The 24722-nt window shown below is 55.9% G+C and overlaps 1 protein-coding gene across 3 annotated transcripts in view; it reads right to left on the bottom strand.

Moving 5' to 3' along the window:
- The window catches only part of SBK1 (SH3 domain binding kinase 1), a 47507-nt gene that overhangs the window by 3309 nt on the left and 19476 nt on the right, over positions 1-24722 (bottom strand). The window contains exons 1-3 of one of the 3 annotated variants that reach the window (XM_045875220.3): positions 19959-20794; positions 1777-2009; positions 254-456 (exon numbers count right to left, since the gene is read on the bottom strand). In XM_045875220.3, the coding sequence (XP_045731176.1) occupies positions 254-456; positions 1777-2002 (429 nt within the window). In that variant the 5' untranslated portion in view covers positions 2003-2009; positions 19959-20794. Of the gene's footprint in view, positions 1-253; positions 457-1776; positions 2010-2087; positions 6913-19958; positions 20795-24722 lie in introns of those variants that run through there. The other 2 variants (XM_045875221.3, XM_045875219.2) reach the window with 2 other exon arrangements.

Raw genomic sequence — 24722 nt, 5'->3', positions numbered from 1 at the left:
AGCTCTGAGAGGCCTTGCCACTCGCCCCCTGGGCGCCGGCGCAGACTCCCCCACCCCCCCCAAACACAGAGCCGGGAGCCTGGAGTCCTCCTGGCACTCTCCCCCCACTCCAGAGCACCTGCTCTGGGAAGCCCCTGGTGGCCCCGCTGCCTCGTCTCCCCTCTCCGGCCCCCACTGTTCCGGTGTAGCTGCTCGCTCCGTCTGTCCTGGGGCCGGAGGACCCTCCCCGTCCCTGTGCCACCACACCAAGTACCTGAGGGGGAATGATGTCGAACAGGTCCCCTGCAGGCGCATACTCTTGGGCGAACACGTAGCAGTCCTCCGTCTCAAAAACCACGTCAAAGACCTTGATGATGAAGGGGCTGGAGGAGAGGCTGTTGGTGATGCTCACCTCCCGCAGGAAGTTCTTCAGCTTGGTCTTGCTCTTGTTCACAAACTTCAGCGCCATTTTCGTGCCTGACGGGGCAGCAGCCGCAGTGGTGAAGGCCCCTGACCCAGCGCTCCTGCACCCGACATCCCCAGGCCTGCCTGTCCGGGCCGCGAGGCCGCGGGGGTCTGTCCTCATCCTACTGGTAGGAAACTGAGGCCCGGCGAGGGGAAAGGACTTGCCAGAGGCCGTGCAGCGACTCAGGGGTCAGCCTGGGTCTCCTGCACCCACCTGCAGCCCTCGGTGAGGACGGCCTGCTCCTTCCTCCACGCTCTCCCTTTCTGCCTGACATACAACATACTGATTTCATCTGGTGGCTCTCCCCCCACCCCCGTCCCCTGCTAGGACGTAGCCCCCTGAGCACAGGAATCTTTGTCTCGCTCGCTGCTGTATCCCCAGCGCCTACAAGAGTGCGGTGCATCGTAGCTGCTCAACGAATGTGTGTTGAATGGGTGGATAAGAAGGAATTAGACACTGAGAGGTGAGGGGCCACAAGGCCTATTGTCCCGGACTTTGTGCTTGGGTGGCCGTCTGTACCCCCCTGGGGGACGCACACGTGTCCACAGAGCACGTACACATCACAGGCCCTCCCCTCGGCACTCCCCATTCACAACCTGCTTCTCCTAATGACCCTAGGAGGTGGGCCAGCCCGAATTGCTACCCTATTTTACAGAGGAGGAACCTGGGCACAGAGAGGTTAAGCCACTTGCCCAAGGTCACACAGAGAGCAAGTGGTTCCTCCTGCAGCTGTCAGTTGGCACGGAGCCCCCTGCCCCAGGTGTGTGCAGCTGTGGGAGCTCATGCAGTCCCTGTCCCTGACTGGCCGAGTGGGCGCCGCTGTGAGCCTATGCTGTGGGGAAGGCATTGTGCTCCTGGTTAAGCGAGAAGATTCTGGAGCTGATTAGTGGGGTCTCGTCCTGGCTCGAACCCTCTCTAGCTGCATGACCTTAGCTGAGTGACTGGATCTCTGAGTCTCAGTGTCTTCATCTGAGAAACGGAGATGGCCATACTGACCTCCCAGCGGCATCTCCCACCTCTCCTTAAGCATGGTGCCCTGTTTCCAAGGACGCACCCTCAGCCCTGTCCACTTCCCTGGGGTCAGCCCTGACTTCTCCCCTGAGCTCCAGATGTCCCAGGGTCAGCCCCTCAGCTGTCCCCAAGCAGCCCACCCTCCAGCCTGGGCCCTGTACCCCCTCTCAGGTCTCCCTGGGCCGCTCAGGCTGCATCTCTCCACCTGGACCACGAACTCTGTCTCCCTGCTGACCTCTTGGCTCCCGAAGAGAGCACCTGAGAGCCCCAGACAAGTCCCCACCCCTGCCTTCAAAACCGGCCGCCCTGCAGAGGCTCACCTGTGCCCTTGTAGGCCACGAGGTCGACCTTCCCATAGGTGCCCTTGCCTAGCTCCCGGACGAGTTCGTAGTGCTTGGTGACATCATTGGCGGCCAGGGTGCGGAGCGTCAGCGCCTGCATGTCTTCAGTGAGGAGGGGCACCCCTGCACCCAGCCCAGGGGCAGTCCCCGGCCCACAGCAGGGCAGGGAGCGGGGTGGCTCGGGCTCTGGGCAGCCCACGCTCATCTTCTCCCTGTTATGGGGGATATGGCATGAAATGTGACGTCAAGCCAGGGCCCCCTTGTCCACCCACCTCCTCCTTCCCCAGTACCTAGGGTCCCGGGATGCCGGGCTCAAGATGACCACAAGGGGGCGACAAGCATCTTTGCTGCATCCCCGTTCCCCAAAGCTTCAGGGCCAGGCCTGAGCCAGCACTCCCAGCAGAAACCCGCAGTCCCCACTTGGGTGCCACTGGCCTATCTGTCTCAGGCTGCCATTTAGACGCTGCGTCAGACAAGGCACAAGTGTTTATGTCACACAGAGACACTCCATATACCAAGTTCACACGGGGGCTCCTATTCATAGATATTGATCCATACCTGCTGTTCACCAGGGGCTTGCTGTTCACAGCCGTGAGGACACAACATTAAACAGATAAGAATCCCACCCTCAGGACACCTGGGTGGCTCAGTCGTTAAGCGTCTGCCTTCGGCTCAGGTCGTGATCTCAGGGTCCTGGGATGGAGCCCCTCGTTGGGCTCCCTGCTCAGCGGGGAGTCTGCTTCTCCCTCTCCCTCTGCCCCTCCCCACCCTGTGCTCTCTCTCTCTCTCTCAAATGAATAAATAAAATCTTTTACATATAAAAAAAAAGAATCCCATCCTCATGGGACTTATGTTCCAAGGGGGGGGCGATGGACAATAAATAGTGAATACATGCATTATATATGCTCATAAAAGGTGATCTAGGCTTTTGAGAATGGAAGGCAGGGGGTGGGGAAGGTGAAGTCTGAGGGCAGGGATCACTGTATCAAATTCCTCACCCAAGTAGCGTCAGACAAAACTCTTGGCAGGATGCCCCTCCACAGACAACACCCCCCCCGCTCAGGTCCACACAGCTACAGGTGCAGTCCCAGGGACCCCCCGCCAGCTTCACCCCACCCCGGACACAAGGCAGGGCGCCCGTCCCGCAAAGCCCCAACCCTCCCCATTCACAGCCTGACTGACCCCTTTGGAATCCACACAAACTGCACGCACCCGTCAGAGGTACTGAGTCTGTCCCCAGATGGTGTTGGGGTGCAGAGAGCTGCAGCAGGGAGAGTCCGGGGCTGGGTGACAGCGAATGCCCATCTGGGGCCTGCATTTTTTGTCTGTCAAGCGGGAGGGGGTTGGGCCGGGGGGCCGGGCTTCCAGAGCAGGAGTGCTCCTGTCTGTGTGTGTATCCGCAGGAGAGGCCAGCACTGAATCCTCTGGAAGCCGAGCCCCAGAAGCCTGCCTCCTGGCGCACCTCCTGTGCCCTCACCTCACTCCCTCCTACCTCCAATCCCAGGTGACTCAGCCTGTGCTCCCCCAGCCCCCACCCCTGCAAGACAGCCCAGGGCTCTGGGAGAAAAAGCAGATTTTGAGCCAGCTGGCCTGGCTTTGGGTCCAGCTCTGTCACCTGCTAGCTGGATGGCCTTGGGCAAGTACCTTCACCTTCCCTTGCCTTCGTTTTCCATCTATAAAAAGGATAGAATAGTGCCTTCTCCCTACAGGCTTGTGGCTTGTTAAAGGACTTAGCCGTGGAGTGCTTGGTGCTCGGTACACAGTAAGCACTCTGTAAGGGCCAGGTGCCTTGTGCTCTCTCAGTGGTGGGTCTGTGTTCCCTCTAGCCGGGCCCGTGGAGGCTATGAGCAGGGGTGGGCTCTCCGGGAGCCCTGCATGCTCACCCTGGCCCAGCAGCTCCCCTTCCAGGCCCAAACCCTCTTCTCCTCCTCTGCCTTCCCCTTCCCTCTTGGCACGACCCAGCCTCCCACTTCACACAAAGAGGAGGAACATCAGGAGGGAACTTCCTGGCCTCCCACCCAGCCCCAAACGGAGCTCCATCTGCACGTCCTCCGGCTGGCTGGGGGAGCAGGGGGCCCTCCTCCCCTCCTCCCCTCCTCCGATTTGGCTTCTGCCCCTTCTGCTGCCTCAGGATCCTGCTCCCCCTCTCAGCCCCCTTCCCCTCCATTCATGAGTAAGCCCTGTTCTATAGAACCTTCCCCCGCCACAGCCACTGCCTTGCTTTTCCTAATTCCTTCAGTCTGTCGGATGCCCTCAGAGGGGGCCGTCTGTAGCCTGGACTAGCTCATTTCCTAAACCCCCCCAGGGGGAGGGATGGTGCCAGGCCCACAGAAACAGGGTCCTGCTCCCCTACCTCGGCCACCCAGCTGGGCCGTGGCACCTGTCACCAAGTCTCTATGCCATCCCAGCTCTGGCCGGACAGCACTGGGTCGCTCTTACTGAAGCCACCAACTAGGCTAAAGTAGGCGGCCTCTCCCCACGATGGTCCTTCCTTGCTTTCAGCGCTGGAAGGGGTCACCCGTCCCAACCTCTGTCAAATGCCCACACACTACCCGGGGGGGAGGGGGGGGCGCTAAGAATTCGGAGCGAGGAAACGCAGCCCATCTGCTTTGATACAGCAGGGAGTTGGACATCGCGTTCTGGGGAGAGTGCGGGCCTCTCCCCCAGGGGTTCCGAGGAGTACACACCCTCTTTGCCTTGAGCTCTCCAGTGAGAGACTGCTGGGCTGCTCGGCTGACCTACTTCTCCTGCCTCTCCTGCCGTGTGTGGCCTCCCCCAGGGCTGCTACGCGGGGCAGGCCATGGGCGTGCACGTCCATGCGCACACACGTGTGCACGCTCCCACTTCGGGCTGTGGCCCTGCTAGTCATTTTGGGCTGTCTCTGCATCCTCTGGGAGACTGATTGGCAGCTGCAAGTTGCTAGAAGCTCTTCTTCCCTCTCTCCCGTCCTCCCTCACGCAGGGGCTGTTGGGTGCATGGCTTGTCCCCTGCTGCTTTGGCCTCAGGGTTGCGCTGTGTAGGCACTGGGGTGGGCCAGGGGCCCAGCCACAGCGGGGTGGGTCTGGGTCCCACATTTGCCCCCTGCACTCCAGGTTCAGCCCGCGCCGTGACCACCACCCTGCACTGCCTCTCTCTCGTCTCCTCCGCCGGTCCTGCTGCCTGCCTTGACCTCCCCCTGCCCCATCCACAATCCTCAGGTCCCATTTCTCTAGGAAGCCTTCCCTGCTGCCCCAGGTGCCAATTCCTGCCTCCGCTGAGCCCCAGGATTCACACAGGGTCTGTGTGGCTCTCTCTGAGGGTTCCTGTTGAAATGTCTTGGGGTGGTCTCAACTCTGTCCCCTGTCTGTCCCCATCAACAGGCCAAGAGGTCCCCGGGGGGTAGGGGCTACATCTGATTCAACTTGCCCTCATCCCTTCCTTTGGTTCCTAGGGCCCAGTTTTGGGGGTCTTCACTATTGACCCCTCCCTCCTTCACAACCTCTCTCTCCCTTCCGGCCTGTTCTCTGCAAGGCGTCAGCAGGAGACAAAGAATTAATCCACATAGCTGTCCCTGTCGCTGTGTCGTGGCCCAGGTACACACCGCCTCTGACCCAGTTACCACGCATGTGACTTAAGAGGCACAGTGGGGAGCGACGGAAACAGCACGGACCTCGGGGCTCAGCAGGCTTGCCCTTGATCCTGCCGTGCGCCACTTTTTAGCCGGGTGACCTTGAGCGAGTCACTTGTCTGGGCCTCGGTGACCACACCTTCACGACGGGGAGAATCACAACAATGACAACAGCAGCAGCTAACACTGAAACAGGGCCCAGCTCTAAGGATGAGCTCATCTTCACGATTCAGTGGGTAGGTGTTCTCATGACCCCCATTTTCGGGAGGAGGAGAATGAGGCTGAGAGCCCGGACAGCTTGCCCAAGGTCAGACGGCTCGCATTGGGATTGGCTCCAAAGTTGGCGCTCTTAACCACTGTTTTCCTGAGTCAGAATGTTGGGAGTGTCCCATCCGGATCCCTGGATATCCAAGTGGGGAAACTGAGGCCCAGGAGAGCACAAAGCCTGAGCCAAAGCTGCCCATGCATTCACTCGGCTCCTGCGGAGAGCCGACCGGCTGTCAGGCGCTTCCCGTGTATTAACTCACTTAATCCCCACAGCAGTGAGGACAGAGCAACTTCTTTCAGGCGGGGGACTCGAGGCCAGAGAGGGAAGTAAGGCACACCTGCCTCCCCGAGGGCTTGAGGGCATATACGCCTGGCATCTGCGGGAACTTGATCTAAAACTCTTTTACCGTCATCACCCCTGCCTCGCCTTGAAGGAGCAGCCGTGCACTTGGGTGGCTGTGAACTTTCCAGCAGCGGGTGGTGGAGGCCCCTGGCTGCTCCCCTCCCTGCCTCCATCCTGTGTGGTTGACATTACCATCCACGCTCAAGCTGACCATGCTGTTCCGGGGGACCCCACATGCTTCGCGCCTCACTGGCCCCGAGGGAGGCCCCGGTTTCCCCTCTGTTGCCGAAGGCAGCGGGGTGTCACCCGGCCTTCCCGGCAGCACTTGTGGCTCTGGCCCTGTGGGCTGGGTCTTCCGCCACACGCTGGGGGGGCTTCCCAAGCAAGAAGCAACATCGAACTGCCTACCACTTCCTGTTGGCAGGTGGTTTGAGCTGGCGCCTCTCTTGTGAGAACTACACCCAATGCATAACCCAACTCAGGCCTGCTTTGGGACCGCCCTTCCCTACTACACACACACACACACACACACACACACACAGTACCAGCCTGGCAAAATTTCACTCACTGAGTCCTCATAAGTACCTGAGAAGAAGGGCAAGAGGTCTCCTGCTTTTTAAACAAACAGCTTAACTTAGTACACACCACAAAATTTACCCACAGTGGGGCATACAATTCAAGGATTTTAGTAAATGTCCATTGCCACGATCAAGTGATACTTTCTATTTTATAGATGAAGCACAGAGGCCCAGGAGGTTGGTGATTTACCATGGTTTTGGTAAAGACAGCCAACTGTCCATCAAAACTTTGGGTTTCTGGGGCGCCTGGGTGGCTCAGTCGTTGAGTGTTTGCCTTCAGCTCTGGTCATGATCCCGGGGTCCTGGGATCGGGCCCAGCACTGGGATCCCTGCTCAGCGGGGAGCCTGCTTCTCCCTCTCCCACACCTCCTGCTTGTGTTCCCTCTCTCACTGTCTCTCTCTCTCTGTCAAATAAATAAAATCTTAAAAAAAACCAAACAAACTTTGTTTCCTCTTTTATTTTTTTATTTTAGATTTTATTTATTTATTTGACAGACACAGCGAGAGAGGGAACACAAGCAGGGGGAGTGGGAGAGGGAGAAGCAGGCTCCACGCTGAGTAGGGAGCCCGATGTAGGGCTCCATCCCAGGGCCCTGGGATCATGACCTGAGCTGAAGGCAGATGCTTAACCAATGAGCCACTCAGGCGCCCCTGGTTTCCTCTTTTATAATACAGAGCTGTTGCTGGAGGGCGGTTGTCAGCAGGGGAGTACATTTCCTGCCCGCCTGGCAGCCAGGTGTGGCCAGGTGTGACCAGTTTCTCCAATGGAATGTGAGCAGAAATGATGGAAGTCACTGCTGGGCGGGGCTTCTTCCGAGTGGGCGGAGTTTCGCTATTTTCTCTCCTTTAAGCATGCCTGATACAGAGGCCTCCTGGGTCCTAAAAGACAGTGGAGGGGCGCCTGGATGGCTCAGTCGGTTAAGCCTGTGCCTTCAGCTCAGGTCATGATCCCAGGGTCCTGGGATCGAGCCCCGCATCGGGCTCCCTGCTCAGCGGGGAGCCTGCTTCTCCCTCTCTCTCTGCGGGCCGCTCCCCCTGCTCCCCCTGCTCCCCCTGCTCGGGCTCTCTCTCTCTCAAATAAAGAAATAAATAAATCTTAAAAAAAAAAAAAGACAGTGGAGCTAGGAGCAGCCTGAGTGCCTGGCTGTGGGCAGTCTCCTGCTGTTGAAGGCTGCTCACTTGACATTCTATGGAAGCCGAAGTAAAGGTCCGTTGTGTTAGGCTGCTGAGATATAGGGGCTTATTTGTTACAGCAGCTATAGTGCTACTAGTCTAATCCAAGGATTATGTAGCAAGGAGGCCAAAGAGCTAGGATTTGAACCTCTGTATGTCCAACTGCCTGGAGGGCGACCAGTCTGTAAAGAGAGGGGGGGCCTGCTCTTATCCTGTCTCATGGGAGAACAAGAGTACGGGCAAATATTTATTGAGTGTTTCTATATGCCAGGTGCTGGGCTAACCATGATGGATTAAATTATTTAACAATCACAAGTCTGGGCGGTAGGCGCTACTATGATCACCCCATCTTACAGAAAGGGATACAGATGGGCTAACTAATTTGGATTTGAACTCAGGCTGTCAGGCTTCAGGTCCCATGCTCTTGTGCAGTGTCCTCTGAGGCTCCTGAAGGTAAACCCAAGCAGAGAGCAACTCAAAATGAGACAGTTCTCATGTCACAACAGGGAGGAAATGGGTTCTCAATCGCTGGGGGTAGAGAAGCAGAGAACTGGATGCCCATCTGTTGGGGAATCGGCAGCAGGGGTTGAGGTTGGACCAAGAGACATCAACCAGGCCTTTCTTACTCTCACTCTGGGATTCTAAGATTCTCTGTCCCCATGCCCAGGTCGCTTCACTCAGGTCACTGCACCCATGCTGTACCCTTAGCCCAGGCAAACCCCAAGGGTATCCTTAACCAGGCCCTGGCCTGGAAGGATTCCATCGAACATATGATTGTTGCTGGCTCGGTGGGTCACCGCTCTGGGTCTGTCTTATTACGAAAAGCTGTGTCACAAAAGCAGCCATAAGACAAAAGCATTATTTCAGGTACTGCGTGGGGACGGGGGGCCTGCTCCACTTCGATTCTTTGTAGAGGGAGGGGCTGGAGCCTCATGCCCCTAGTCTACCTGGCTGAGCTCGCATCGGGTACCCCCCAATCCCCCTTTCCCACCTCCAGGCTTCTCCCTCCGAGGCCTCCTTATCCATGTCTTAAGACCACATCTGACCCACGCCTTGCCTTGCTCAGGCATTTTCAGTGACTTCTTGAGTCAGCCTGTGGTGCTTTTTCCTTCTCAGATGAATTTTGCTTTCTTCAGGGAATGGCCCCTCTCTCAGGCCACACGGTTCAGTAGAATGTCCACCCAGGCTTTAGGGGCAGGCTGGACCCAGGCCTGGCTGGCCAGCAGGTCCATCCCATCCACCAGATCACTATGACTGGTTCAGAGATGAACCTGTGACCAAAGGTGACCCACTGGGATCTAGACCTAGGACTTGGGCTGCAGCTATCAGGAAAGAGATGCCTCCTGACTCTTGGGATGCAAAGCCGGAGGACAAGGTCTGGAGCTGAGGGGGGCCGGCTTTGCCACCGTGCAGGGAGAGCCTGCCCAAGAATGAAGCATCAGAGAAGAAAAGCAGAGCTGTAAGGTGGAGGGATTTCTGATGACTCTGGGCACCTGGATCCAGGCATGACTAAAGCCAATTATACTCCTGACCATTTGTTTCATGCATCGATACACTTCTTTTTTTGGCTTAAGCCACTTTGAATTGAGTTGATGTTACCTGCAACCTAAAGATTCCGGACAAGTATATCTACTCGGGCCTGGGCACTGGCATGGGGTGAATAGGTTAGAGCAATGCATCAGGTAGAAGATATGAACCTATGAATTAGGAAGGCAGACAAAATAAGGACTCAGATAAATAGAAGGCCAGAAAGACAATGTCAGTGTTCCAGCATTTCCAAGGAGGGCATGGCAGTGGGGATCAGGGTGGCTTCCTGGTGGAGGTGACACACAAATGGGCTTTGAAGGGGACTGACAATCCAGCAAGAAACCCAAGAGCTCCTTGACAGCAAGCTCCATGCCTTAATCACCTCGGTATCCCTAGTACTTAGCCAGGGTGTGACAAATGCTAGGTGAATAATTCTTTATGTGTTCAGCAAGTTGTAATTTTTCATGTCTTCGCTTTCTTGAACGTGACCCTGTAGGCAGATAGTTATTTTCCCAGGGGCTTGTGTGAGGTATCATTAGCCCCATTTTTTTTTTCTAAAGATTTTATTTATTTATTTGAGAGAGAGACAGACTGCGAGAGAGGGAACACAAGCAGCAGGGGGAGTGGGAGAGGGAGAAGTAAGCTTCCCTCAGAGTAGGGAGCCCGATGCGGGGCTCGATCCCAGGACCCTGGGATCATGACCTGAGCCAAAGGCAGACGCTTAACGACTGAGCCACCCAGGCGCTCCCATTAGCCCCATTTTAATGATGCAGAGACCGATGGCCAGAAGAAAACAGTGATTTGCTCAAAATCACAGAAAGTCAGTGGCAAGGTTGGGCTAGAGGCCAGGGCCTCTGCACGGTGGGGTGTGCTCTCCCTCTCATAGCCCAGCCCCAGCACAGCAGAGGGGGTGTGTGGCTGGGAGTGACACTGGGGAGGGGACAGAGAGGCTAGAGGTACTGTGAGAGAGGAAAGTGACATAACTGCTAACACTAAGGATCCCCGAGGTGTGCCAAGAGCCTCAGAGAAATTAACTTATCTAAGCCTCACAACACTCTACGACACGGGGACTGTTATTCATCCCGACTTACAGATGAGAAAACTGAGGCCCAGAGCAGTCATGTCACTTGATCAAGATCATCCAATAAATGTCAGAGCTGGGATTCAAACCCAGGCATTACCACTCCAGTGTCCAAAAACCTAACCACTCTGTTTCATTGTTCCTAAATTGATATCGTGCAAACTATCACTCATTTTCTCAATATGCCAATGCTTCACATTGGGGGTGTCATCTTCATGGCACCCCCGTGTTACAGATAAGGACGCTGAGGCCCAGAGGGGTTAAGCAGCCTGCCCCAGGCCACTCAGCTGGTAAAGGGCAGAGACAAGGACTGAACCCTGAACTTCCCTGCTCATCTCTTCTCCGCTCTTGGTTTCTGGCCCCACTGTCTTCAGCACCACAGGCGAGGACAGCACCCAGGCAGGCCCCACAAGACACTGTGCAAGGCTAGAGGAAGGGCGAGGAGGGGAGGCAGCCCGGACGGGGATGGAGGGACCGCTGCAGAACTGGAACCCAGGCCCCCCTCCCAGGGAGCTGGAAAGGTATGAGTGGATATATTGCCATTTATTTAACCAAACCCCTACTGGGTCGTGTCCAACTTTTTCCTACTGCCAACTACAAGTTGCCTTGTACGTAAGTCATTTGGCAATGTGTAGATGAGTCTGTATGCTCAGTTCTAGAAATGGGTGGCCAGGTTGAAGGGTGAATGGGTTTGGGATTTCTGTAGAATGTTTGGTGTCCCCCAGAGGGCACTGCCACCGGCCCTCCCCCAGCCATGTAGGAGAGAGCTGCTTCTTGGTGGAGCAAGCAGCTGTCACCAGCTCCCTCGCCCTCTCTGCGCCTCCGGCTCACTTTGTTTAGTATGCTACTTTGAACCAGGGGTTGGGGGGGATACGGATAGGTTTCTCGCTTGCGTGTATTTGCATAAAGTAACTCTGGAATCAACACCAGACATTAATAAACGTACCGGACCTCCCTCAGCACCCGCTCTCACTGGTCTGAGCCATCCTGGTCCCTTGGGTACAGCAGTAACTTCCTAACTGGTGCCCCCACCCACCACAGCCCACTCGGATCCAATTGTTCCCCAGCTCAACACCCACCATCAACTCCCATTTCATTCCAAAATCCTTACAAGGGCCCTCAGTTTACCCCTTTGACCTGTCTCCTCCCTCCTCCTGTTCCAGACATGCTGCTCTCCCTGCTGTTCCCCAAACACACCAGCTCCCGGCCTGGGCGCTGTTCTCTCTGCCCTTAGATGGCCACGTGGCTCCTTTCCTCCAAGTTCTGCTCAACTGACACCTTCTCAACTAGCGCTACTCTACCGCACTCCCCTTATCCTGTTCTAGTGTTCCCCGGTAGAGGGCAACACTCTAATGTATTATGTAATTTACTGCCTGGCAAGATCTCTAGTGACCCTCTCTTCCCCACTGGAACTTCAGCACTAGGAGGGCGGGGATGTTGTCAGGCTGGTTTCGTTCACTCTGGATCCCCCAGCAGTTAGTGCAGTGCCTGCACATCGTAGGCGCTTCATCAGTATTTGGTGAATGAATGGATGCATGAATGCATGAACGCATCTCTGGGGACAGCAGTGGGAACTGAGTGAACAGAGGCAGGGCAGGAATGAAACTTTACACTAGGTATGATCCTTTTAGGTCTAGGCAGTAAAAGGAACCAGGCATGGCTGGTGGTCCAGAAAAAGCCAAAGGAAAATGCAAGGAGAGATCATGCCCATCCACCCAGGCTCCACAGCCCAGGGTTGGGATCCCCTGAGAAGGGCCTGAGGAGGAGTGGCCTGGCTTGGTTGCCCTGGATTCCCACAGTGGACCAGCCCATGCTCGGGAAGGTGGGGGCCCTTGGGAGTCCCCTTGACACCCCACCTTGAGCAGAGCCCTCTTTATGTCCCCAAGGCAGGTGCCCCAGTCTGGCTCTCTGCTGTTGGCCACCTTCCCTAGAGGGGGTCATCGACCCTCATTTGTTTACCCCAGTGCAGAAATGTGTTCACATGGGGGTCCTCCTATCTGCTGCCAGGGAGTGGGGGGACCCAGAGCCTGGCCCTTTGGCCCCAGAAAGAGGCCTGCAAGGTGCTTGGCAGAGCACTGACCCCTGCTGCTGGTCCCAGGGAGCTCTGGGCAGCCCCCTGCCTTCCCTTCTCTTCAGTTTTCCAATCTATGAAATGAGCTATTTAGTGGTTCTTATCTCTTCATGGGTCACCGAAGGCTCAGTACCCTCTCCTCTGAAAAAACTCCCAGTCTCCCCATGCACACTTTTACATGCAACACTGGCGGGGGGTGTCAGGGCCCCAGGGAGCCCTCAAGAGGTTCCAGATAAGGCCTCTCCCTCCCCTTGGTCCTGCAACACAGAGACTCCAGCAAACATCCCGTTCTGTTCAAAAGGAGGAAGAGAAGGATATTCTCCAATCATTTCCTTGCTTCCCCTCCTGGTGCCAACTCCAGCTTTGCCCCTTCTTGCTGTGTGACCTTGGTCAGGCTGTGCCGCTTGCCGAAGCCTCAGTTTGCCCATCAGTAAAAGGGGGCTGACAATGCCCGTCTAACGTGGGCCTCTGTAAGAATTAAGCCGGCACTGGCTGGATGGAGGGGTCTGGGACTGTGGTTCTGTCGTGGATCGGCCGTGACTCTGTACCATCTTGGCGAAGGCCGCACTCTGACTGCACCCTGGTTTTCTACGCTGGAAATGGTGGCTGTCTGGGCTCGGCTAAATCTCACCCCCTGAACGCGCTTGAGCCAGAAGGGACTTTGGAGACCATCTGACCCAGGTCCCACATTTCCCAGGTGGGAAGACTGAGAGGAAGAGCTGAAGCCTTCCCAAGATCAAGCAGCAGAAACTGCAAACGACCTTCTCGCCGCTGCCCTCCCCGCTAGGGGCAGCCTGGGGTTCCCCTTGCTGCGAGGCTCTGCCTCAGCCTCCCCTCCAGCTGGCGCAGTGTGCCCCTTCCCTGGGGCACATCCTTAGTGGTTATTAATAGCCTGTGACGCTATTCGCCTGCAGCTGGTGCCCAGAGCTGGAACGGGCTCTCTGCCTCTTTTCGCCCTCCCCAGCCAGACCCTGTGGGGGAAGTAGCAGTCCTGGGCCTCACCCCTCCCCAGCTGCCTGAGGGCCCAGTGCCTGTGGCAGCCCCTGTGGGTGTGGGAGGAGGCAGGAGCCTTGTTGCCTGTGTGAGGCGGGCAGCCCGGCACCCAGGCCGATCAATAGGAATGGAGGGCTGAGAGCACAGAGGTGGCCTGCCACTCGCTGACTGGCCCAGGGGCGGTGGCTGGGTGTCCACCAGTGGACAGGTGGCGACCACTGGGGAGACAGAGGCTCCCTGAAGAAATGAGCCCTTGCCTAGCTATAGCCCTCATCTCTTCCCGAGCCCCTACAGAGGGGGTAGAAGGAGGAAGGAGCCCACATTCAGGCATTCCTGGGTAATTTCTAGCCATGAAGCTCTGGGTAAGTCACTTACTCTCTCTGTGCCTCCATTCCTCATCAGTAAAATGGGGATAATATGCAGGTTAAAAGGTTAATAATAGCTAACATTTACGAACCACGTAAAGTACAGAGTTCTTTATGTATATATAGAGACTTGTTTAAACCTCATGACAATCTTGGGAGAAGCTATTATTATTCCCATTATGACCCTTAAAGCTCAGGAAACAGAAACTCAGAGAACGAAAGATTAGCTGACATGCCTGGTGTCACACAGCTAAGAAGTGGCTTAGAGCTATCTGTCTGGCTCTAGGACGTTCAGTAAATATTTGTTGAGCCTCTGCTATGTGCTTGGCACTGTTCTTGTATCTGGAATACATTCATGAACCAAACAAACGGACCTGCCCTCAAGGAGCTTCTATCCTAGTTTGGAGGCCGACAATCAGGAAGGTGGCTGAGAGATGTAGGTCAGAGAGTACGAAGTCCTAGAGGGGAAAACAAAGCAGGGAGAGGTGAGGAAATGTTAGGGATGAGGGGTGAGATCATAGACAGGTGGGTGGTCAGGAAACGCCCCACTGAGAAGGCTCCAGGCATGTGGATATGGTGGTGGAAGAGCTTTCATGGCAGAGGCTCTGGAAACAGTGAGGAGGCCATGGCAAGGACCTGGCTTTCACTCGGTGACACGCACACCAAACCCCCAACCTGAGCAAACCCTTCCTGAAGCCAACCTGTGTGCCAGGCTCTGGGAGGTGAAGAGACAGCATGAACCTGACCTAGCTTACCCTTAAGAGACTTGGAGTCCAGCCCCCCACAGCAATTCCACCACTGCCCTAGGCATGTGGCTGTGGAGGAAGGGGGTGAGGGAAGCCTTAGAAGCTTCTGGAAAAGTTCCGTGGGCCTGCACTGCAGATTCCTCTGTATTGCAGGACTCGCCTGTCACGGCCCCATGTGAGCAGAGGCGTGGGAGCAGGAAAGCTGGGTGATATGTCCAGAATTGCAGCCAGAGTCCAGGTTAGGTTCTGTTGGGTCCTTCTGGCCGGCTTTGCCCTGTGAACTGTGTGTGAATGGTGGAAAAGTGGGCAGAATGTTCTCCGAATCCTAGATATGGAAGCTCGAGTAAAGACCTTCACCTCTTGAGTCTCCTTTTTTTTTTTTACCTGTAAAAGTGGGACTCCCATTCCCTTTCTGCTCAGGGCTTGTGGGACTAACATTAACAGCAAACCTTTAGTGGGGTACTCAGTGCCGTTCACTTCACTTCACGAATATTCATTCACTTAATCCTCAGAATGACCTTACAAGGCAGGTACTAGCACCATCCCTTTTTGTAGATGAGAGATCTGAGGCACAGAGAGGTTAAGCACCTTGCGCAAAGTCACACAGCAGGGTCTAGAGGTCGTGCTTTTTGCCAGTAAAATATGTTAACTGGGGGCCTCGCTGCCCCTCCTGGAGACAGTTGGGGTCAGGGCCGGCAGATGGGAAGATCTCCCTCCAGGGCAGTGGGCCCTGGCTAGGGAAGAGGAAGTCTTCCTGCTGTGATGGGGGCTGGGGGTGCTGGGGTGGGGATTTGTGCAGCCTCTCTGGGGCCTGACCAGGAGGAGGATGAGGAGGCTCTGTCCTGTCCAGCCTCCACACCGGTCCCTCAGGGCCATCCCAACAACCAGAGGCAGTTGGATCATTCTGTGGCTAGAGTCACAGGGGAGGAGAGCTGGTGCAGCGGGGGAATCACCGTGGCTTCCTCCCGCCCGGACCAGCTCATTTGCATACCCCGCAGGGTGTGGCAGAAGCGACAGAGCAAACACTGAAGTGGCAGGCACTGCTGAAGTGCTTTACTTGTAACAGTCCTCGCCAAAACCCTAGACGGTAGGGGCTATTATCACCCCCATAACTGCATCAGAAGAAACTGAGGCACAGGACAACTGCCTTGTCCAAGGTCATATAGCTAGGGACTGGTACAGGTGGGATCCGAACCCAGGGAGTTCAATGCTGGTTTCACTTTGGTGGCTCACAGCGGTGGGCAGTCAGAATCCTCCCTCTGGGTTAATGTAGTGCTGTTCTCAGCACTAAATGAGAAAGCAGTGCCCAGTGTCCGGCAGGGAGCACTTGACATTGAAAAATGTTCCACTGCTTCCTCCCAACTCTGATACTCTGCGGCTCCCCAAGTGGGGGCTGAGCTGGGAATCTGCACCTGTTCTCTCTCCAGACTGAAGCCGAACTATGGCAGGGAGAGAGGAGGGGCTCTAACTGGACCCTTCGGGCCTACTGCTTTTGCTTCCTGTGGCCAGAAAGGGGGCTGAGGGGAGCAGGGGAGGGAGTGGGTGGTTTGGGTGAGACTCGGGATCCTTTGGAGATGCTGCTCCTGGCTCTGGCCTGATGCCCAACCGCCTGGGGAACTCACTCAGCAGACACAGGCAGGTGCCTCACCTAGAAAGCAGAGGTGGGAAGGAGGGCCTCAACTACAGAACTCTGGCTAAGCTGCCCTGGATCCCACCCCGAGAGCCACAGCGCCAGGTTCTGGAAGGGCCTTCTCAGGCTCGAAACCCACCCCACCCCACCCCACCCATAGCAGGGTCATGCTTCACGCTCTTAAGCACCACACAACACTCTTCCCCTTTCATGGGGACAGCAGAAGCCCTGTGGTCTCCCCGGACTGGCTATGGGGAAACTGAGGTGGCGTTACCACCAAGGCTTAGTGGCCTGCTTGCCAATGCCCCTTTTAATAAGAGCCAATAGTTAATTGAGCACTTTTTATGTGCCAGACCCTTTCCTAAGCCCTCTTCATGCTTTAGCTCACTGACTCCCCCGGATGACCTTGAGGTGGGTATTATCTTTGTTTTCCAAAGAAGTAAACTGAAGCACATCGAGGATAAGTAACTTACTCAAGGTCACACGGCAGCTAAGTGGGAAACCCTGGCAGAGTCCACAGCCTGGGATCTCAAGCATGGTGCTCTGCTATGTCCCTTGACCTCGGGCGGCTATAGATCTTCATCCAGGAGGATGGCACATTCCCTTCCAGGGCCATGCCCAGTGGCTGGGGCCCAGTGCTGGCCCCTGGCCCCCGGCCCAGCCACTTGGCAACACCCGTTGGTTTCATTAATGTTTAGGGAATGTCAATAGTTTTGAGTGACTCTTGCATCTAGGCCCCTACCTCTCCTGCCTGACCAAAACTTAGAGCGCCTTGAACTCAGTCCTAGAAAGTTAGAGCAAGGAGGAAGCTTATAGCAGAGAGAAACTCAAGTCCAATTCCTCTCTGGACACATGGGTAAACTGAGGTCCAGACAGCAGCCCTCCCCCAGGAGTCCTCAGCAGTGCCTGGGCCTAGGGCCTTGGACTTCTGCTATTGAGCAAGCAGGACAATTAAAAAGGTTTTGGTAGTTGAATCCTTCTAGCACAATGAGAGGTCACAGGCCGGAGCCCAGAGTAAAGGTGGGGCCAGGCTGGGATGTTCTGGCTACAGGGATGCAGGTTCACTTCCCCACTTAGCCCCGGAGGGATACTGCTCTGTGCCTGTCCTAACTTGGCCATGGTGGAGGCAAGGAACACCCACGTGTGCAAAACACATACAGACGAAGGTCACCCGCTGAGCAAACATTTTCTGGCCTCCACCCTGGGCTTGCAAAGCCAGATGCCTGCAGGAGGGGCCAGCAGGTCACGTAAATGAGTGAGCAGGCCAGGGGAGGCCCCGGGTGGGCTGGAGGGCAAGTGCCCTTAAAGAAGGAGGTGATTCTTCGGCTTTGGCCTGGGGATGCCACGTCATCTGATTCAAGAAGATCCAAAAATCAGAACTCGCCTATGAAATCGTATGTTGTTTTCAACACTGGCAACAAACGCAAACACGAGAAAACGCTATTTGGATCACCAGAATGCGTCTAGAAGCTGTCTTTTACACAGGTGCTGTACGATGCGCTGGCCTCTAGGATGGACAAGCCACCGCAGTGTGGACAAGACAGACCTGGGGTTCCGTGTCCTGGAGCCCAGGGTCTAGATGTGGAGACAAGGTCTCCCAGCACATGAGGACATGGGCTACTGTCTCCAAGCCAACCATCAGCCAGTCCAACTCAGCTCTGCACTCTGGGTCAGGCCATTTCAGGTCAAAAGGGAAGTTGGAGGCAGAAGGCTGCTCCTGAGCCATCCTATGGCCGGGCTTCTCAGGTTGAGGGACCAGCCCCAAAGGAGGGAGGGAATCAGAGGACACAGAGGAGAGGAGCCAGAAGAAGATGGTGAGTGAGGAGCGAGCTGATGGCTGAGAGGCATGGGTTAGGGGCACACCACAAAGGGTCTGGACTTGTGCTTTATTCCAGACTCAGTGGGGAGCCACTGCAGGTTAATGAGGAGGGGAGATCTTACTTCCGGTCCCCCTCTGGCCTTTTGATGGTTTTCCCTAGTCACAGTGACTCAAATCTCTGGATTTGGCCTCTCACTCCACTCCCTTGCCTGTGGGTCATATGATAAGGCCCTGGGCTCCTGGGAACCCATTGGAAATGAACTCCTTCAGAGAGGGAGAGGATACACCTGGGTGCTCCTCGTGGCCCAACTGATCTACATACTGCAGAGTGAGTGGCTCACTCTCTGTCATTTTCTCTGGGAGATGCCACATGCTTGTCCAAGGTCACCCAGTCTTCAGAGCAGCGGGGCTGAGGGTGGCTGCCTCAGCTGTCCTTGAATTTGCAGGAGGGGCTGCCAGAGGTCTGGCCGGAAACACCCCCAACCTCTTCTCCTTGGTCACATCCTCTCCTGTGGGTCAATGCCAGCAGAAGGTGGGGGGGGGGGGCACCTGGTATTGGGAATGGGGGAGTAGAGGGATCAGCCACCCAGGCTCAGGGCCCCCAAGTCTACAGCAAGAGGAGGACCAGGTGCTTCAGGTGTGGGGTCAGGACTGGTCAGCTGGACCTGACCAGGCCTACCTCCACTGGCCCAACAGTGAGTGGCCTGGGCAAACTGAGAGCAGCCCAGGGTCTTCTGACCCGGAGAGATCAGGAAAGGGGATCGGGATGATGTGGGGAAAAAAGCCCTTGACTCCAGTGCCTGGCACAACACAAACACTAACTAAAGGTTTGTTAAATAAATAAATGAACAAAGGAACTCCCAGTGGGGCTACCTGTACCAAGTCCTGCCTTCCTCAGCATCACTGCTTGCCTGCAGAGGGCTCAGAGAGAAGAGACTGGGGGAACCCCAGCAGCCCAGAGTGTTCCTTCAGCACGGTCCAGCCCCTTCTTGGGATCTCTGATCCAGAACTTCAGGGTACAACATCCCCTGGATGCTTGTCTTCCCATGAGCTGTGGGGCCTGGGGTTTGGGACCTCACTGAGGGCCGGCCTGGGTTACTGCTGTGTATAGCCTGGAAAGCTAAAGCAAGGACCTAGAATGGTCCCTTGGTTGTCCAGGACACATGGATCCAACCTGAGGTTTGGCCCTGGGTATTATGGAGATCAGGAGGAGAAGGGAAGGTCTTGGGATTGCTGGCCCCAGGGCACACGGGGACAGAAAGGTGCCCTGACCTGAAATGGCTTCTTCGTCCAGACTACCTCTCCTCCCCAGAAATCACTGCCTCACTTTGGAAAGAGCTTGTTCCCTCCTGCAAAACATACAAAGTGTGACTTGGGGGAAGCCCCTCCCTGTGGCCTGGGCCGGGGGGCAATGGAATCGCAGAGAAAATACAGGATTCCCACCCATTCTCTCAAACACACCCCTTCTCTGCCCTCTCACAGACAAAGACACACACCCAAAACCTCAGCCGTCACCCTAGGGCCACATGCCACAGATCCCCTCACCTGTGGACATCCCCAAATCTTCCCTTCCCAGGGGGGACTTCACTTGAGAACTCAGCCTGGCCCGGGGGGGAGGGGTAAATATACTCCTAGGACTGAGAGTCCAACAGCTCCGGGCTCACAGTTTTGGGAGGGGCGGGGGGAGACTCTCCACCCTCTTCCCCCCTCTCTATGGCACAAGGGGCTCTACCACTACTCCCCCCGTGGGGCCCGGGAGCAGCGCCCAAACCCCAGGGCTAGGGTGTGAGGTGGGGGAAGGGAGAGGAGGAGGGGGCGGCTCCTCCGAGCGAGACACAAAGAGACGTCCTTCAGCCTCGGCTCCATGGCGACGCTGGGGAGGGGGCAGTGTGCACCCAATACTTCCTTCCCCACCTGCAGGGTTAGGGACCTCGGCGGCCACGCACCTGGGCCCGGCTTACCTGGGCTGGGGCCGCGGGGACGCCGCGGCAGGGGGCCTGGGCGCCGTCTCGGTTTCCGTCAGCCCGGCCCGGGGGGCTCAGGGCGCCACAACCATAGGCTGGGATGCGAAGGGCGCCGCGAGGGGCTCAGTCGCCCGGGTCCTGGAGCTTTGAGGGGGCCCCGAGGCCTCTTGCTGGTGAGGGGTAGCTCTCGCGCTGTCCTCAGTTCCCTAGATTTGGGGTTCCTGTGTACCGGAATTGGGGGGTCTAGGAACCCCCTGATCTAGGGGCGTTATGAGCTGGGTCTTCGTGTCTTGAGGTGTGGAGTTGTAATGACCAGGTTCTTGACGGGGGGGTGTCCCAGCAATCCCGGACGGGGGGGTCACTGCGTTCTAGGTCTTGGGGGGGCCCAGATTGAAGAGGGGTAGTCTTAGCCGTACCGTAGGGAGGTCACTGTCTTCTGAATACGGAGGAAGTCTCCGCTTTCCCCAGCTGGGGAGTCGCTCTCTGTTGGATCTGGAGGGGTCTCCTGCTTTCTTGGGGGTCTCTGGGTCCTGGATGTGGTGGGGGGTATCCCCGCGCTCCCCGGCTGCGGGGGCTTGCTGAGTCCCGGCCACCGGCAGGAACTGGGAGGAAGCCCCTCAGCCGCTGGGGGGCTCCGTTGCCGCCGCTACGAGCAGCCCGGCCCTGAGATCCCGAACCCCGGCCTGGTCCGGGCTCTGACTGCGGCTCCGGCTCGCGATCCGCCAGTTGCTCGGGCCCCGGCCCCGGCGCCCGCCCGGGCAGCGCTCCATCGCTGCATCGCGGCTCCGCCCTCTGGCCCGCGCGCACCTGCCCGCCTGGCCCGCGGCTCCGCCCTCCGGCTCGCGCGCCACCGCCCGCCCCTTTGTCCGCCCCGCTTGGCGCGCGCTCTCGCGCACGCGCACTCACCTCGGCGCGCGCTCGCCCTCCCGCCGCGCCCTCCCGCCGCGCGCCGCGGGGCGCAGATTCTCCCCGCGCAGAAGGAGCGGCGCGCGGTGCCCCCACCCCGCCTTCCGGCCGCGCTGGGTCCTAGCGCCCGTGGGCTCCCTCTCCATCTTCCCACCCCCGTCTTTTCTAGGTCAGAGCCCACGAGGGGGCGAGAACGAGGTTAGGGAGGACTCGGGGGAGTCTGAGAGGGTCACCTGGTCCAGCCTCCTGGCCCCTTCGGGACCAGACTGCCCCAGACTGTCCCAGTCTGTTCTTGTGGGGCGGAGCATGTGTCTGTTTCAAGGAGGGAAACAGCCAAGCTCTGTTCTGCAATCCCGTGTGCATTCATTCATCCGTCAGTCTGTCCTGTCTGTCCGCTCATCCATCCATCCATCCATCCATTCTATTTTGAGCGAGAATTCAGAGAACTACCAGTCTACTCAGGGAAGAGGTCGTGACCTGGGGCCTTGGGGGCCGCGCGTGACCAGACTAGGTCGCTTTTTGTGACCCCTGCTATGAACAGTGACTAGTCGTGGGATGCAGCTGATCTGCACAGTGCTCACCAGAGAGAAGAGAGGAAAGGGGATTCCGAACAGAGAGAGCAGCGTGTGCAAAGGCACTACCTGGGTGTTAGAAAGGAGCATTGTCTGATGCTGATGTTTGGTGGCCTAGAAGGAAGCGGGGGAGATGAGGGTGGAGATGAGATAGAGACCACTCATCCTCCCAGGCCCTATTCCCCCTCTTTCTCAGACTCCTCCATGAAGCCCCAGCCACACTGTTTCATTAACGAAAAAGCCCCCAACACACCCAGCACTTTCCCTATTTCTTCTTTGTTCAGGCTGTTTTCTCCACCTAGCATACTCTTCCCAACCACCCTGACTGCATCTAGATAATTTTGAACAAGGGATGGCAGACTCATGTATCTATAGATCACACAAATTAGTGACTAGGGTCAGGTGTCAGGTGATAGGAAGTGGTGAGATGAGGCAAACTGGAGCATCGTGGGCCTGTACAGGACAGATGATCTTTCAAGAGAAGCAGCAAATCCATATTCTAACATAGCATCTTCCAATTTTTCCGTATTTGAAACCAATCCCCAAGTTCGGAAATAGTGAATGGGCCAAATGAAATGTGCTTTGGGGCCAAATCTAGACCATGGGCCATCATTTTGGAAACTCTGCTTCTGAGAATATTGTCTAAGTTCCCAGCTTTTCTCCCTCCTGCTTCTGTCTAGATGCTTTTGTTCTAGAATCCAAGTACTGTGGGACCATCAGCTCTGTAAAGCACTAAGTGGACTGGGTTGCTCCTCTGCATAGCATTGCCAAGGATGCCCTGTTACCTCCAGGGAGAGAAATCTAACTTCCCTATCCTGGTGTTCAGACCCCGTAGCCTTTGGGGCCTCTACCCTTCCATAATGAGGTCCCCTCTGCTCCATTAAGCCTTGACCTTAGCCAGCGTTCCTAGAATATGTGCTTTCTCAGACCTCCGTGCCTTCTACACTTGGTTTCCTTTGAGTAGAACACCTCTCCCCTCTTCTTTGTTCTCCATACAAGTTATCCCCACCCCTTCCCACTCCAGGTATCTCTTCTTTGTCTGCCTTTCCTCTCTCCCCCCTCCATGTCCTGCTGATGGTCCAGAGTTTCAAATTTCACCCTTTGTTCTACACCTCTCCCAGTAAGGCCTTATTGCCCCAAACAGACTAATGGAGGGGTTTAAGTTATGGGGCAGGCAGAAGCAGGAGGCTAGAGAGGGAGAAAGAGGGAAGGAAATGTCTTCCCGTGTCTAGTAACCGAGTCCCAGAACATTCGAATTTAGAGTGCGTTTTCCTCTTTTTACAGATGAGAAAACTGAGGCCTAGAGAGGGGCAGGAGCAGAATCTGCCTTGAAATGCTCCCAGCCATGGTAATCAAAGGTTATCAAGGCCACCTTCTGCAGAAGCCTTCCCTCATTCCTGGCCTGGGGATTTGATTACCCACAATGCAATTAGAAAATGTTTGCCAAAATGAATTGTGGGGTATTCAAGTCCGTGCCTCTGCAGGGTGAGAAGTCCTGGTCCCCAAAGGGGGCACACTCTTCTCAGGGGACACATCCAGGGTCCCCTTAATGTTTAAGCTGTGGCTGTTGCCAGGGCACTTTGGGCTCCATGTGTTTGGAACCAGCAGGCAAGAAGAGGAGTCACTTCCTGGCAGTAATAATTGACCCTAATCCGTTACTAGAAGTTACTAGAGAAGTACCCTGATTAGTTACTAGAAGAAGGCAGGGCTGCTTTTACAAAGTGGGAGCAGGGAGAAATACAGGTGGAAGTCAGTAATCCATTGGAGTGATCCATTGGTTATGATAACCAAGAGTTTAGACCCCTCAGGACTGAAGGGTTGGGTCACACCCCCGGGTGATCCATGGAGACCTGCCAAGTTGAGAGTGTGGATAATTAAGAATGGGTAGTGAAGGGGGAAAGGACTGGTACCAGTCCTGGCCCTGAGATCAAGTACAACGAGGGGGAGGGGCTGTAGTTCATTTCACCAACCACCCTCTTCACAGTTTCCATTTAGAAAGAGAGACTCAAGGCATCCACGGTGGAGCTGCGTGGCCTGAGGGGTGGGATGTGGCAGTCATGAAAACGCACCATCTAGATCTCTGACTGCCCAGGGCAGCAGCGGTGGAGGCTCTCCAGAGTTCACGAAGAAGGCTGGCCCCACTTTGCTTCCTTCTAGCTGATCCCAGTCAGTGACTGAGTGCCTCGAAAACACTAAAGCGTCCAGTTCCTTAGAGACACAGAGCTTCCCTGATAGGCAACTGGGGATCAAGGACTTCCCATTGGCTTCATCAAAACGTTCTTAAGGTTCTTATCCCACCTTCCTTCCTTTGTTTCCTCTTCCATGCATTGGATCTATTGAGCCTGATGGTTCGCCCAGCCTCCTCTGGCTCCCTTCTGATTTTCCTGCCCAAGCGTTTTCCCCAGTAAGATAGCTGCTTGCAGTGTCTGATCCCATCCTTGGCCCACTTCTTGGAGGGGTGAACCTTAACAATATATCTGAAGAGAGGAGCTAAAACAGCTATTCGTAATGCTGCACTCCTTTTTCCTTGACACTTGGGGATAATCCACTCTTGGTAGCTCAAACTTTTGTATCCAAAGCAATGCTGCCCTTCCAGAGAGGGTCTTAATGGGTGTGATCTGGATAGCAGAACACCAAGATAGAACTTAGCTCTGATTTCCATAACAACACAGAAGAAACATCAGAAAACATGTCCATTTAGGTTTCCTCGGCCTGGGGCCCACACCCTCTCTGATGCTGGTGTGGACTCACACTCGCAGGCAATCAGTTTGCCACTCCGTGCTCAAGGAAGCTTGTGGGGCTAGGAATCCATCCCAGGACCTCCCTTTGGCTGCATCTTGTGTTCACTGATGTGTCAGAAGTTTCTGCTACTGTTGTGGGGGTTGGGGAAGGAATCGAAACAGAGTCCCTGTCCTCTAGAATATATACATCACGTTTCAAACTATATGAGTTTGGGTGACTCTACTAGTTGAACTGAAATTGATGTGTCGGCCATATTGGTAGTCCCCACGCTGGGGAAAAATGGTGGCGTTTGGGGATTTCCCCAGTGTGGTCTATGTTCTGTGATGCTCCTTATTGCCTCACATTCCCAGTCATGACAAAGAGAAGGCATTCCTGGCTTGTTGGTCTGCATTACAATAGTGCAGGAAGCACCCTCTGCCCGGATGGCCACCATCATGCCCAGGCCATCAGCATGGCCAGAGATCCTGGTGGCATTGGTGCCTGAGTAGTTCAGAGAGCAGATCAGGTTTAGGAAGCTGAAGACCATGATGACATTCTGAGT

Source organism: Mirounga angustirostris, unplaced genomic scaffold, assembly GCF_029215605.1.
Source record: "Mirounga angustirostris isolate CCGP_5_RB_7025 unplaced genomic scaffold, mMirAng1.0.hap1 SCAF_5, whole genome shotgun sequence".
Taxonomy (NCBI): domain Eukaryota; kingdom Metazoa; phylum Chordata; class Mammalia; order Carnivora; family Phocidae; genus Mirounga; species Mirounga angustirostris.
Note: the sequence above shows the minus strand (reverse complement) of the source record. Positions and strands in the feature narration are given on the sequence as shown.